Raw genomic sequence first — 15,544 nt, 5'->3', positions numbered from 1 at the left:
CTACCTTGCAAAAAAAGCTTAATTCGTAATCTCTACTTAAACGCCAGAGGCACTCAGACACTCTAAGTTTCTCACAGGTAAGCCTCTCATCTTTCGAAAGGGGATTAAATACCTGATATAAAACTCGGAAATACTTGAACGGTAATTAGTTAAGCTGCCAGGGGTGATAGTGGTTGTTATGTTTGGGAGGATGTAATGTGTGTGTGTGTGTGTGTGTGTGTGTGTGTGTGTGTGTGTGTGTGTGTGTGTGTGTGTGTGTGTGTACTCACCTAATTGTGCTTGCGGGGGTTGAGCTTTGGCTTTTTGGTCCCGCCTCGCAACCGTCAATCAACAGGTGTACAGGTTCCTGAGCCTATTGGGCTCTATCATATCTACACTTGAAGCTGTGTATGGAGTCAGCTGTGACTCCATACACACACACACACCAAGCTGTGTGTGTGTGTGTGTGTGTGTGTGTGTGTGTGTGTGTGTGTGTGTGTGTGTGTGTGTGTGTGTGTGTGTGTGTGTGTGTGTGTGTGTGTGTGTGTGTTTATTTACCAACAACGTTCCAACATAAGTAGAAACGCCCATAAATATATTAATCCAAAACGAAGCTGACATAACAAGAAGAAACTAAATAACGAACGATACGAATAATCAGGTAATGTGACCATATATAATACAAAGCAGAAGAGAAGTAGCCCCAAACCCGGAGTAAAGAGGGATGACAAGAGCGTGCAACACTACCCCCAACAAAAAATGAAGACTAACAGGGGTAAACTTCACTAAAACTTACCTCATCAAAAGTTGTCGAAGACCAAACACATATTTGAACAAGCCCCAGCTGGTAGGGGGAAAATTTAGGTGACTGACGTAGCCATACTGTCAGCCCTCCATTATCACCCTTAATCTCAGCCCTCCACCAATACCTTAATGTCAGCCCTCCATTATCACCCTTAATCTCAGCCCTCCACCCTTAACGACGTGTTTGGAGAGTCATCAAGGTGTTAGGCTAACCACATCAAACAAGAAACAGAATGCTGTGTTCAAAAAGAAAACAAGTGGTTAAGGATAGTAGTAACCACAAGGCTTGGTCCTTGGACCCTTTCTGAAATACTTTCTGGAGGAGGTAAGATCTTTCTTGACAATCGTCGCCGATGATGCAACATTGACGTAAAGACAAAGGAGAAAGCCGACCGCTTCACTCAAGAAAACTGTGAAGAATATAATGCTAGGCTGTTGAGGGTACTGGGAATATGCACAAGGGAACACGGAGGTGGAGAGGAGAAAAGGAATGAGGTGGGAGAGGCAGGCGCCACACAAGAGGCAGGCGCCACACAAGAGGCATACGCCACACAAGAGGCAGACGCCACACAAGAGGCAGACGCCACACAAGAGGCAGACGCCACACAAGAGGCAGACGCCACACAAGAGACAGACGCCACACATGGAGTGAAGAGTGGTGAAGGCAGACACCATCCACAGGCTATGGAATGATTGAGAATGGACTCCTAACTAACTTTCAGTTGTCAACTCACCTGCAGCACACGTGACTGTACACGAGGTCAACCACCCCCCCTCCCTCTCCCCCCCCCTCCCATCAAGCACAGCTACTTGAGTACAGGTAGGTGAGTACACCGACAGGGGAGTCGAACCTGCACACCCCATGAGTATTTCAAACGCTTTACGAGGTGCAGTTCAAAGTCGAGGCCAAATGTGAACGTGTGGGTTCTCCGCTTATGGATCATTAAATGTTACGATGGTGGGGGCTGGTAACGATTGTGTCTTGCGTCGGGGAGGCGGTTTGTGTAGCCAAGGGAGTAAGAGAAGGGATTTGTAAGAGGGGAAGGTGTGAGATGTGTAGAGGGGAGGAAGGGGGTATGGATGACGGGTATTGATGGTGTGTGGGGGAGTGGTGGGTTGGTGGTGGTGTGGGGATATGGTGGGGGAGGAGCGGTGTGGTGGTGGGGGAGGAGCGGTGTGGTGGTGGGGACATGGTGGGGGAGGAGCGGTGTGGTGGTGGGGGACATGGTGGGGGAGGAGCGGTGTGGTGGCGTGGGGACATGGTGGGGGAGGAGCGGTGTGGTGGTGGGGACATGGTGGGGGAGGAGCGGTGTGGTGGTGGGGACATGGTGGGGGAGGAGCGGTGTGGTGGCGTGGGGACATGGTGGGGGAGGAGCGGTGTGGTGGTGGGGACATGGTGGGGGAGGAGCGGTGTGGTGGCGTGGGGACATGGTGGGGGAGGAGCGGTGTGGTGGTGGGGACATGGTGGGGGAGGAGCGGTGTGGTGGTGGTGGTGGAGGCGTGGTAGACTTGCGAGTGTCAGTAGTGTCGGTGGTAGTCTAGGGTGAGGACGGAGGCGGTCTGGCACCAGAGGAACACACTCACACACACACCAGGTCAGACCAGGGTTGGTGGCTACCACGCACCCTATGAGGGCTCCAGCTTCCCCTCACTTGTCCTCCTCACACCGTCAACCCCTCCCCTCACATCTCACATCCTGAGGGGAAAAAACACTGGACTTATTGATACTTATTAACAGTTACCCTCTGGGAGTTAAACGGGAATCAAGTGGAGACTTTGACCACCAGCTGGGGGCGCCCCTTGACCTTACGTCAGGAGCGCTGACCCCTGTTCCAAGGGCACTGACCCTGTGCCCAGGAGCCCGGTACACTCACGCCCTGTAACAAGGTAAGTAAGGTCAACCCTCTTCGCTCACACCTCTTGCCACTTATATTGGAGAAATTTGGTGATGTGCATGGATATTGGCTCATACATATGTAAAACTTACATACATGGAATCATGCACTATACATGAATATTTTTTATGTATATCTACTCGAATATATATATATATATATATATATATATATATATATATATATATATATATATATATATATATATATATATACATATACATATATATATATATATATATATATATATATATATATATATGTATATATATATATATATATATATATATATATATATATATATATATATATACATATATATATATATATATATATATATATATATATATATATATATATATACCGCGATATACCGTCCTGGGCTGCTAGGTGGATCTCACTAACAAGCAGGAGAACAGCCTCCATAAACCCTCCCCCCCCCCAAGATGAAGATGATCCCAGCAACACGATAAAAGTATGAAAAGTTGGTGTTCGCTCAATTTGTGCCGAAGTAAAACCCAGTTTGACTTGCGACAAGTTAGTCCGCTCGGAAAAAAAAAATATCACAAAGTTGGAAATATTCACAACTGGCAGAGAACGAACCCGAACGGAATCACCTCATTTCATCCGCTCGTTAAACCAGCAACCATCACTCTCCCAGATCTGTGATTGGCTCCTGAGCTTCCCTGCTAGACATGCAAACGATCCAGGGAGTAGATCACAATTGGACTCAGATTCTAATTGCATCCATCACCAAAAAGTTTATCCGGGTGAAGCGAGATGGTCTTGCGAGGGTTGGGAGGGAACGTTGGAACGTCGTGGTCATTGTCAGGAAACTCGACATGGAAAATACGACCTCGAATATTTTTTTTTCTATTTTCGAAAGTCTAGTGAGGCTTGCCGGGGTGGGAGAGTATTTAATAGCGCAAGGGTCGCTGAACACCCTTGTGTAAGGGATCCACCAGTATAAGGGTCGCTGAACACCCTTGTGTAAGGGATCCGCCAGTATAAGGGTCGTTGGACACCCTTGTGTAAAGGATCCACCAATATAAGGGTCGCTGAACACCCTTGTGTTGGGGATCCGCCAGTATAAGGGTCGCTGGACACCCTTGTGTAAAGGATCCACCAGTATAAGGGTCACTTTACACTCTTGTGTTAGGGATCCGCCAGTATAAGGGTCACTTTACACCCTTGTGTTAGGGATCCACCAGTATAAGGGTCACTTTACACTCTTGTGTTAGGGATCCACCAGTATAAGGGTCACTTTACACCCTTGTGTTAGGGATCCACCAGTATAAGGGTCACTTTACACTCTTGTGTTAGGGATCCACCAGTATAAGGGTCACTTTACACCCTTGTGTTAGGGATCCACCAGTATAAGGGTCACTTTACACCCTTGTGTTAGGGATCCACCAGTATAAGGGTCGCTGGACACCCTTGTGTAAGGGATCCGCCAGTATAAGGGTCGCTGGACACCCTTGTGTAAGAATGGAGGTACATAGTCTCCCCAGCTCGGTGCATTCTTTTGATAATTACTTACCCTTGTGTGAGTTTGTCCTGCACCAGAGTCACACAATACATCTGGTGCGGGTGTTGGTGCGCATGTGGGTGTTGTGCGGGTGTTGGTGCGGGTGTTGGTGCGGGTGTTGTGTGGGTGTTGGTGCGGGTGTTGGTGCGCATGTGGGTGTTGTGTGGGTGTTGTGTGGGTGTTGGTGCGGGTGTTGGTGCGCATGTGGGTGTTGTGTGGGTGTTGGTGCGGGTGTTGTGTGGGTGTTGGTGCGGGTGCTGTGTGGGTGTTGGTGCGGGTGCTGTGTGGGTGTTGGTGCGGGTGCTGTGTGGGTGTTGGTGCGGGTGTTGTGTGGGTGTTGGTGCGGGTGTTGTGTGGGTGTTGGTGCGGGTGCTGTGTGGGTGTTGGTGCGGGTGCTGTGTGGGTGTTGGTGCGGGTGTTGTGTGGGTGTTGGTGCGGGTGCTGTGTGGGTGTTGGTGCGGGTGCTGTGTGGGTGTTGGTGCGGGTGTTGTGTGGGTGTTGGTGCGGGTGCTGTGTGGGTGTTGGTGCGGGTGTTGTATGGGTGTTGGTGCGGGTGCTGTGTGGGTGTTGGTGCGGGTGCTGTGTGGGTGTTGGTGCGGGTGCTGTGTGGGTGTTGGTGCGGGTGTTGTGTGGGTGTTGGTGCGGGTGCTGTGCGGTTGTTAGTGCGGGTGTTGGTGCGGGTGCTGTGTGGGGTGTTAGTGCGGGTGCTATGCGGGTGCTGTGCGGGTGTTAGTGTGGTTGCTGTGCGGGTGTTAGTGCGGGTGCTGTGTGGGGTGTTAGTGCGGGTGCTGCGCGGGTGTTAGTGCGGGTGCTGTGCGGGTGTTAATGCGGGTGCTGCGCGGGTGTTAGTGCGGGTGCTGTCTACTCTACTTCCCGCTTCTCACAAGGTACACAACACAGCATGGAAGGGGACTCATATATTCTCCAGTTCTTCCTCCTCCTTTTCGTCAACCTTTTCCACCTCTATTTTCTTTCATTCCATCTTCATCCTCCTTCTCTTCCTCCACTTCTTCATCCTTCTTCTCTTCATCCTCCTCCTCCTATTTGGTTTTCTTTTCTCATTTTTCTCAGTATTTTTCTTTCCTCTTGGTCACATCTCACCCATCTTCCTGATCGCAATAGTTAACGCCTTCCTTCTCGCCTCATTATCTCCTCTATCCTCATCAACGCCGTGTCCTTCCACACCATCATCAACTTCTTTTCTTCCTCTTTGCCATCGTCATCTCCTCTCCTTATCACCAGCATCACTTTTTATCACCTTCCTCATCGTCAGCATTATTGTTGATATACTAATGTTATCTTCTTTAACTTTTTTTTCGCTCCTTTTTTTCCTGGAACCGCAACAACCTCCTGTTTGGAACTCCAATAGTCTTCTTGTTCTTGGTACTCCAACTACCGCTACTACCTCCTTGTTCCTGGTACTCTAACTACCACAATTTTCTTCTTGTTCCAAGAGCTTCAGTTCTCTCCTTGTGCCTGGAACCTCAACTTTCTCCTTGTGCCTGGAACCTCAACTTTCTCCTTGTGCCTGGAAGCATCACTCTCTTCTTGTGCCTGAAACCTCAACTTTCTCCTTGTGCCTGGAAGCATCACTCTCTTTTTGTGCCTGGAACATCAACTTTCTCCTTGGGCCTGGAACCCCAACTTTCTCCTTGTGCCTGGAACCCCAACTTTCTCCTTGTGCCTGGAACCTCAACTTTCTCCTTGTGCCTGGAACCTCAACTTTCTCCTTGTGCCTGGAACCCCAACTTTCTCCTTGTGCCTGGAACCTCAACTTTCTCCTTGTGCCTGGAACCACAACTTTCTCCTTGTGCCTGGAACCTCAACTTTCTCCTTGTGCCTGGAACCCCAACTCTCTCTCTCCTTGTGCCTGGAACCCCAACTCTCTCTCCTTGTGCCTGGAACCCCAACTCTCTCTCCTTGTGCCTGGAACCCCAACTCTCACCTTGTGCCTGGAACCCCAACTCTCTCTCCTTGTGCCTGGAACCCCAACTCTCTCTCCTTGTGCCTGGAACCCCAACTCTCTCTCCTTGTGCCTGGAACCCCAACTCTCTCTCCTTGTGCCTGGAACCCAACTCTCTCCTTGTGCCTGGAACCCCAACTCTCTCTCCTTATGCCTGGAACCCCAACTCTCTCTCCTTGTGCCTGGAACCCCAACTCTCTCCTTGTACCTGGAACCCCAACTCTCTCCTTGTGCCTGGAACCCCAACTCTCTCCTTGTGCCTGGAACCCCAACTCTCTCCTTGTGCCTGGAAACCCCAACTCTCTCCTTGTGCCTGGAACCCCAACTCTCTCCTTGTGCCTGGAACCCCAACTCTCTCCTTGTACCTGGAACCCCAACTCTCTCCTTGTGCCTGGAACCCCAACTCTCTCCTTGTGCCTGGAACCCCAACTCTCTCCTTGTGCCTGGAACCCCAACTCTCTCCTTGTGCCTGGAAACCCCAATTCTCCATATCACTCTTGTCCATTTCCTGCAGATTTTATCGCAATTTCCAGCCTCGTCCATAAGGCTAATACTATTGTTTCCTCTGGTAGTGTAAGTGCCTTTTTGGTGCGCATTGCGACCCTGTAAGTGTAAAGTGGCTGTGTCATACTTTGCCACTTTGTAAGTGTAAAGTGTTTGTGGTACAAAAGTTTGGCATTTTGTAAGTGACTCTATGTTGCATACGGGGATATTGTCTGATGTAGTGTAAATAAAGTATATATTTAGGGAGAGAGAGAGAGAGAGAGAGAGAGAGAGAGAGAGAGAGAGAGAGAGAGAGCAGAATTGTTACATTGTCACCCACCAGTCTACCATCACCAATATACCACTCACCAATGCACCTGTCACCACCACTCAGCTATATCAGTCAACACTTTAATGGGAACTCGACTGCAGAAAGCAGACGGGAGAATATATCTGGCATTTGCCTCACTTCTTGCAGATTATATAATATGTTTAGGCTCTGAAGAGAGTTTCTCTTAACACAATGGCAAATCTTTTCCCCGTAAGTTGCAAAAAAGTTTATGAAATTTTCTTCGTGAATTAACAAGAGTGCAAACTTTCTACAAACTAAACAGGTAATACTTTCGAGGAAACTTTTCGGAATATAATAACTTTTTTGTGGAAATAAGAACGTATTAACTTGGCAAGCATAGATGCCAACATTTTTCTCAATAACTCAAAGATATTTTTGTGATTTTTTTTGGCCTCAGAAAATTGTATGTACTTTGGTTATTCTTTGCATATTGCTTAAGCTTATTGGACAGGGGAAGAGGATGGTATTCATGGAGCGGGTTGTAGAATTTAAGTGTCTTTGAGAGAGACAAATCTGAGAGAATTGTTGTCATATCTTGGGGGAATCAAATGTCTTTTACGCAAGAAAAACCCAGAGAACACAGCAGAAACTTGGGCGTCACGCATAATTACTTCTAGAACAAACTTTGTAGATGTCTTGTACCACTTGGACGAGCACACGCGCACACACACACACACACACACGCACGCACACACACGCACGCAAGAACCGGAGCACATTCCGAACAATTCCCTTTTGTGTTATATATTTTAAGTCTCTTTATTTTCGATACATTTCACACATGATCGCTTCACGTTCTGCTTTTCTCACTCCTTTCATCCGATATATTTTTTGATAAACTGTTTATTTATCTGTATATTGGTTTATCATTCCTCATATCTTAATCCCCCTTTCCTTCACGCTCTCTCCCTCCCTCCCTCGCTCTCTCTCTCTCTCTCTCTCTCTCTCTCTCTCTCTCTCTCTCTCTCTCTCTCTCTCTCTCTCTCTCTCTCTCTCTCTCTCTCTCTCTCTCTCTCTCTCTCTCTCTTACTGTTTAATTTACTTACTCTTTGTTATCAGTAATTAGTACTGGTGTTTCATCTCATGTGTTATATCCTTTTACAATTATCTTTGTTTGCATTTTCTTTGCATTCCTTTGATAAATATTTATCTTGATTTTCTAATTCACGTGTTTCATCTCTTATCTCTCATTGCTCTTACTTTATTCCCCTCTTGCTGTTCCGCTCCGGCCGGCAGCTGTGAGGGCAGAACCACGCTTTTCAGCCATTACTTCCATGGCAGCATCCTTAATTATTTATTGCAAATTCGAGGGGGGGGGGGGGAGAAGCTTAAACCTGTGCAGCGCGCTCGGGACATTTCGTACTTTACAATTCGTCTATAAATATGACTTTTTACCATTATTAAACACCATTCACTCTATATATCTTGAACTATTTGTCAACATCTAAGTTCATTAATAAACACGTTTTCAAAAAAAGCCGCGTTTGAGTTATTTTCCTGTTTTGAAAACATTTGGGTTTAATAATTTGTTAATGTCTATTCACTGTTCAGTTTAATGTATGTTTAAAATTGCCTAATGGTTGAGTTGTATTTTTTAGGTAATTGTTTTTCATGTTCTCTCTGAAGCCTGCATCCTCTCTGAGATTAAATTTATTGCCTCGAAGCTCTGTTCAAAAGGATGTATTATGTATTATTTACAATAATTGCGTCAGTCTGTAGTTTCTCAGGGGCCTGACAGCTGAGTAGACAGCGCTTCGGATTCGTAGTCCTGAAATTCTGGGTTCGATCCCCGGTGGAGACGGAAACAAATGGACAGAGTTTTTTCCATCCTGATGTCCCTGTTACCTAGCAGTAAATAGGTACCTGGGAGTTAGACAGCTGCTACGGGCTGCTTCCTGGGGATGTGTAACAAAAAGGAGGCCTGGTCGCGGACCGGGCCGCGGGGACGCTAAGCCCCGAAATCATCTCAAGATAACCATGTTACTGGTTACTGGTAATCATGATGTTACTGCCACAATGTTATCATAATGTTACTGCCACAGTGTTATCATGATGGTTATCTAAACAATGTTTTAATGTTACTTTCTCCTTGTTGAATTGAAGAGGAGAAAGGACCCGGACTATTTCCTGCCAAGTCCAGCGATAACATCAAGTGAGAGAGGGCAGTTTCTTCCCTAAAAGACAGTGATAACACACATCAGGGAATTTTCCCCTAATGTTAGCAATGACCGTCGCTTCAAGACATTTTTCCCCTTGCAAGGAAAAGAAAAGTATTTGCCTGCGTGTCTGGTACTGTTTTGATACATTTTTTTTAAGCGTCAAATACTATTATGTGCCGTTAGGATTATTATTTTTCCTGTGAGCTGTGACGAGGATTCGAACCTGCGTCCGAGAGCATCCTAGACGCTGCCTCAATCGACTGAGCTTACGACACGGCCAAGTTCAAGTATGTTTATTGAGACAAGAGAAAATACATCTCAAAGGGATAGAGTAGCTTAGGCTATTTCTAACCCCGCTTAGGTCAAATGATCAAAAGGAGTTGAAACCGAAGTTCTACTGAACTTACTGGATCGTGCAGCCTCTCCGAGGCACAAACCAGGGTTGTACGTTCTTGTGAGTTGACCAATTCCCTGTGGATTGATCATTTTTTTCTGTGAACCGGGAATTTTCCGGGAATTTTTCCTGTGAATTGAGCATTTTCCTGTCAACTAGGCATTTTGTCTGTGATGCTGATATTTTCCCCACGAGCTGGGCACAGTAATCACATGGTTGCCAACACGTACGGTGAACACACGACCATAACAAGAAAGTTTGCTGCTAAAATAGTTGAAACTCACTGACCGCTGGCTTACGGAACACAGTAGATTCTGCGCCTCAATCTTCACACTGAGCCAAAATGATCTTTGGCTGGCAACTTACTATTCTCCCAGTCACACACCGCTGAAAATGGTAGCGTTTATTTAATGTATTTTTTTTGTGTGATTATCATTTAATCCCTCAATTTATTTAGGCTTGATCCACCAATAGGAACCGAGTTCTTGTGATATCCACCAATAGGAACCGATTGGTGGATATCAATCCACAAAGTATGTTTAAGTGTATATAATGTATATCATTCTTGTGATATCCACTAATAGGAACCGAGTTCTTGTGATATCCACCAATAAGAACCGAGATCTTGTGATATCCACCAATAGGAACCGAGTTCTTGTGATATCCACCAATAGGAACCGAGTTCTTGTGATATCCACCAATAGGAACCGATTGGTGGATATCAATCTACAAAGTATGTTTAAGTGTATATAATGTATATCATTCACAATGTATATCATTCTTGTGATATCCACTAATAGGAACCGAGTTCTTGTGATATCTACCAATAGGAACCGAGATCTTGTGATATCCAATAGGAACCGAGTTCTTGTAATATCCACCAATAGGAGCCGAGTTCTTGTGATATCCACCAATAAGAACCGAGATCTTGTGATATCCACCAATAGGAACCGAGTTCTTGTGATATCCACCAATAAGAACCGAGATCTTGTGATATCCACCAATAAGAACCGAGATCTTGTGATATCCACCAATAGGAACCGAGTTCTTGTGATATCCACCAATAGGAACCGAGTTCTTGTGATATCCACCAATAGGAACCGAGTTCTTGTGATATCCACCAATAGGAACCGATTGGTGGATATCAATCCACAAAGTATGTTTAAGTGTATATAATGTATATCATTCACAATGTATATCATTCTTGTGATATCCACTAATAGGAACCGAGTTCTTGTGATATCCACCAATAGGAACCGAGATCTTGTGATATCCACCAATAGGAACCGAGTTCTTGTGATATCCACCAATAGGAACCGAGTTCTTGTGATATCCACCAATAGGAACCGAGTTCTTGTGATATCCACCAATAGGAACCGAGATCTTGTGATATCCACCAATAGGAACCGAGTTCTTGTGATATCCACCAATAGGAACCGAGTTCTTGTGATATCCACCAATAGGAACCGAGTTCTTGAGATATCCACCAATACAGACGGGAATTATTTTCTATGCAATACTAAAACTGTATTTTAAATAATTTTTACTTGGCTGAGGTGATTGCATCGTCTGATGGGATTGTAAACAGTTATCTCACCAATCACCACCATCTTTACCTCACCAGAACTGCTAGTGAGAGGGCTATTATATTATACTTCGTTTGTACTATACTGTATATTATTATATAGTTATATTATACTCTATATTATTATATACAGACCTTCATTTGTTTTATAGCTGCACCAATAACGTTTCCTTTACTCTTAACAACCTCAACCAGTTAGAAAGCCTCGTTTAAGTGCCTCTACTTTTTCTCCCCCTCCTTCAGCTTACCTAACTAGACCGACAAATAAAAGAATAGCGTTGCTTCTGTTTAGTCAATCACATCATTTATACATTTCCTCCAGTGACAGCACAAATCGCCTAACGGAATCCACCAATGAGAGCACTCCACACGTATAAGTACACGGATCCTCACGGCCTTCCTTCCCCAATATCAAAAGCGACTCTAAAAGTGTATTAAATTGTATATATCGATTAAGCAGCGATGGCCGGGAATGAACGCGCCATTTTCCCCGATAAAAAGGGTGAAATACCGAGGAACTTGTTATTATAATATGCAAATTAAAGCGAGAAAAGTTATTGTAAAGTATTGCCTAAAGTAATTCTCAACCCTCCCACTCCCGATATTCGGAAACTGTCGACCAGGTCAGCGTTTTGGGAGAATTTATATTATCTTTGGGTTTCATATTTGGTTAATTCTAAAGCCAAAAATGTCAGAAAAATTGTGTCCTTTGAGAATTTGGAGTTTTGATATCTATTTAAAATTTGAAGTAAGGTGAGAATGGTTTTAAACATTTGTGTGGAAATGATAATTCAAGATTAAACTTCATTGTCAGTTCAATGTATCTTATTAACCGTTAAAAGACTGTGTCAAGAACTTGTTTATGTTCTAATGATAAATTGGTGTTATTTAACAATTTTTGTTTGTAAAAATACGCGAGATGGAGAAATTACATAATTTAAAAAATTTAATTCTCTCTCTCTCTCTCTCTCTCTCCCTCTCTCTCTCTCTCTCTCTCTCTCTCTCTCTCTCTCTCTCTCTCTCTCTCTCTCTCTCTCTCTCTCTCTCTCTCTCTCTCTCTCTCTCTCTCTCTCTCTCTTGCCAGAATTATGTCTCGACTTGGAAAATTAAGAAATTAATGTTGCTAGGCATTTAATATTTTCCCGGGTGAAATATGAAGTGAATTGGACCCTCCTGGATCTTCCTGGATAGGTCAAGGGTCGTCATGAGGCATCCTAGGTCATCCCGGGGGCATACTATGTCATCCCGGGGCATACTAGGTCATCCCGGGGACATACTATGTCATCCCGGGGCATACTAGGTCATCCCGGGGGCATACTAGGTCATCCCGGGGGCATACTAGTGACATGTTGTGGGGGGCATACTTGCTCGTCTATGAGAGGTTACCTTTAAGCATTCTTGTGACATCTTGATTCATTCTCAGAGTATCCTGAGACGTTCTTGATGTATCTTAGAGAGACCGTGGATCTTGGGGATGTTGCATGCTAAGGGCATCCCTAAAGTGTCCTGAAGGCATCCTAGGAGCGTCTTAGGACTTCCTAGCGGCGTCCTAGGAGCATCCTGAGAGTGTTGGCTGTGATCCAGCTGAAGGGATGAGTCTTAAGTCTCGTTGGAGGTTATCTTGAGGTTATCTTGAGATGATTTCGGGGCTTTTTAGTGTCCCCGCGGCCCGGTCCTCGTCCAGGCCTCCACCCCCAGGAAGCAGCCCGTGACAGCTGACTAACACCCAGGTACCTATTTACTGCTAGGTAACAGGGGCATAGGGTGAAAGAAACTCTGCCCATTGTTTCTCGCCGGCGCCTGGGATCGAACCCAGGACCACAGGATCACAAGTCCAGCGTGCTGTCCGCTCGGCGGCCGACCGGCTCCCAATAGTCTTTGTAGTAATTAAATCGGACTAAAACGGGCGAGGGCTATAATTTCCTTTGATCAGTTCAGGTAAAGGTCACGAGGTCAAATCAGGTGTTCAGGTCAGGTCATGTAGCCCAACCGGCTCCGACGGCAAGTGTGGGTAGGGGGTAGTAGAAATAGCCTAAGCTACTCTATCCCTTTGAGATGTATTTATTGCTTATCTCAATAAACATACTTGAACTTGAACGACAGGTGTGGTCACCCTAAACCAGTCCTTGTGATCAATATTATCTTATTACAAATATGTATTAGGTTCAATATAATTTGTTGTCATCGAAAAAGTCCCATTTAATGAGCCCATTGGGCCTGGCCTGGACCAGCATTCATGAAGCATTTACGCAACTACTTACGAAACATATACATCTTTCCTCCATTAATAAATGCCAACAAAGCTGCAATGAATGCGGGAAGGATATACGGGTTTCGTAAATAGTTAGGTATATGTTTGATTAATGTTGGTCCTGAGAGGGGAGGGAGAAGGGTATTTGGCGCAGTCAACTCATGCTCATCAGGTCCGCTTTAAATTTGTTTTTTTTTTAGTGCTGAGTAGATATATCTAATTTATAAGGTGAGATTGACTCGTTCAGAGGAGTCAGGTGAGATTAACCGATTCAGAGTAACTAAGTAAGGTCAACTCGTTTAAAGTAATCAGGTGAGGTTAACTGGTTTAGAGAAGTGAACAAATCCACAAGGGCCGTGACGCGGATTCGAACCTGCGTCCTGGAGCATCCCAGACACTGCCTTAATCGACTGAGCTACTTAATTTAATCAAAGTGAGCTTAATCGAAGTGAGGTACCTCGTTAATATCTCACCCTAACTCCCTGTACTGTGGCAGATAACCAAATTTATCCCGGTTACTTTGTTTGGTTAGTGGTGTTATAAAGGGATTATTGGTCGTGTGGCGTTTCCCATGCAGCGGGGAGACGACATGTTTGGAGGGACGACTTTTAAGGGGAGAATACATGTTTGTGGAGGCATGAATAGGGGGAAGGAACGACATGTTTGGAGAGACGACTTTTAAGGGGAGAAGACATGTTTGTGGAGGCATGATTAGGGGGAACGACGACATGTTTGGAGGGACGACTTTTAAGGGGAGAATACATGTTTGTGGAGGCATGAATAGGGGGAAGGAACGACATGTTTGGAGAAACATGTATGAGAAGTCGACACAATAATAATTTATATAAAGAAGTAATATTATCAATAACTAAAATTATTGTTAGTATTGTTATAATAATAATAATAATAATAATAATAATAATAATTATTATTATTATTATTATTATTATTATAAGCATAAGAAAAAGGTAGAAAAAATAAATTATAAGATGATATATTAAAAATATTAAAAATAATAATAATATTAAAATACTGAAGATAATAATAAAAAAATAAATTAATATTATAACAAAGTTAAATTGCCTAGAAGAAGAATTTTCATTAAAATATTTATTTATTATTTACATTTTTACTAATACTAATTCTTTTGTTTGAATTAACATATTTTGAATTACTTATATGTTAATTTGTATTCATTATTTTTGATTTATTAATTGTGAGCTTTTCGAAGGCTTGTCAGACCTAGGCGCCTGACAGCTGGGTGGACAGCGCTTCGGGTTCGTAGTCCTGAAGTTCCGGGTTCGATCCCCGGTGGAGGCGGAGACAAATGGGCAAAACTGTTTCTCTCATCCTGATGCTCCTGTTACCTAGCAATAAATAGCTACCTGGGAGTTAGACAGCTGCTGCGGGCTGCTTCCTGGGGGATGGAGCCCTGGTCAAGGACCGGGCCGCGGGGGACACTAAGCCCCGAAATCATCTCAAGTTAACGTCAAGAACCCAATGTCTATCACCCAAGATAGATATTTAAGCCCCGAAATCATCTCAAGTTAACGTCAAGAACCCAATGTCTATCACCCAAGATAGATATTTAAGCCCCGAAATCATCTCAAGTTAACGTCAAGAACCCAATGTCTATCACCCAAGATAGATATTTAAGCCCCGAAATCATCTCAAGTTAACGTCAAGAACCCAATGTCTATCACCCAAGATAGATATTTAAGCCCCGAAATCATCTCAAGTTAACGTCAAGAACCCAATGTCTATCACCCAAGATAGATATTTAAGCCCCGAAATCATTTCAAGTTAACGTCAAGAACCCAATGTCTATCACCCAAGATAGATATTTAAGCCCCGAAATCATCTCAAGTTAACGTCAAGAACCCAATGTCTATCACCCAAGATAGATATTTAAGCCCCGAAATCATCTCAAGTTAACGTCAAGAACCCAATGTCTATCACCCAAGATAGATATTGGAGGTCAAACATCGTATCACCGACCCGAGTGAGAGGCCAATTTCTCACCTTGTATCATCACTAAATCCTGGCTCAAAAGAGGCCACTTCCTGAGCTGGGAATAAGGTCAAATTTGCGCTGAAAGTGATGGCCCCATTACGAGGAGGGAGCTGAGATCCGAGGACCTGATTAGCATAC

At 44.5% G+C, this 15,544-nt stretch overlaps 1 protein-coding gene across 1 annotated transcript; it reads right to left on the bottom strand.

Moving 5' to 3' along the window:
- Nucleotides 1-5,153: 5,153 nt before the first annotated feature.
- Nucleotides 5,154-12,549, bottom strand: LOC123751595 (uncharacterized). Its single transcript, XM_045733685.2, has 5 exons — nucleotides 12,529-12,549; nucleotides 10,785-11,030; nucleotides 10,392-10,634; nucleotides 10,146-10,283; nucleotides 5,154-5,246 (listed from the first exon to the last, which is right to left on the bottom strand). The coding sequence occupies exons 1-5, from the start codon at nucleotides 12,547-12,549 to the stop codon at nucleotides 5,154-5,156; spliced, it is 741 nt and encodes a 246-aa protein (XP_045589641.2).
- Nucleotides 12,550-15,544: the final 2,995 nt, after the last annotated feature.

This window comes from Procambarus clarkii, chromosome 34 (genome assembly GCF_040958095.1).
Source record: "Procambarus clarkii isolate CNS0578487 chromosome 34, FALCON_Pclarkii_2.0, whole genome shotgun sequence".
Classification (NCBI taxonomy): Eukaryota; Metazoa; Arthropoda; class Malacostraca; order Decapoda; family Cambaridae; genus Procambarus; species Procambarus clarkii.
Note: the sequence above shows the minus strand (reverse complement) of the source record. Positions and strands in the feature narration are given on the sequence as shown.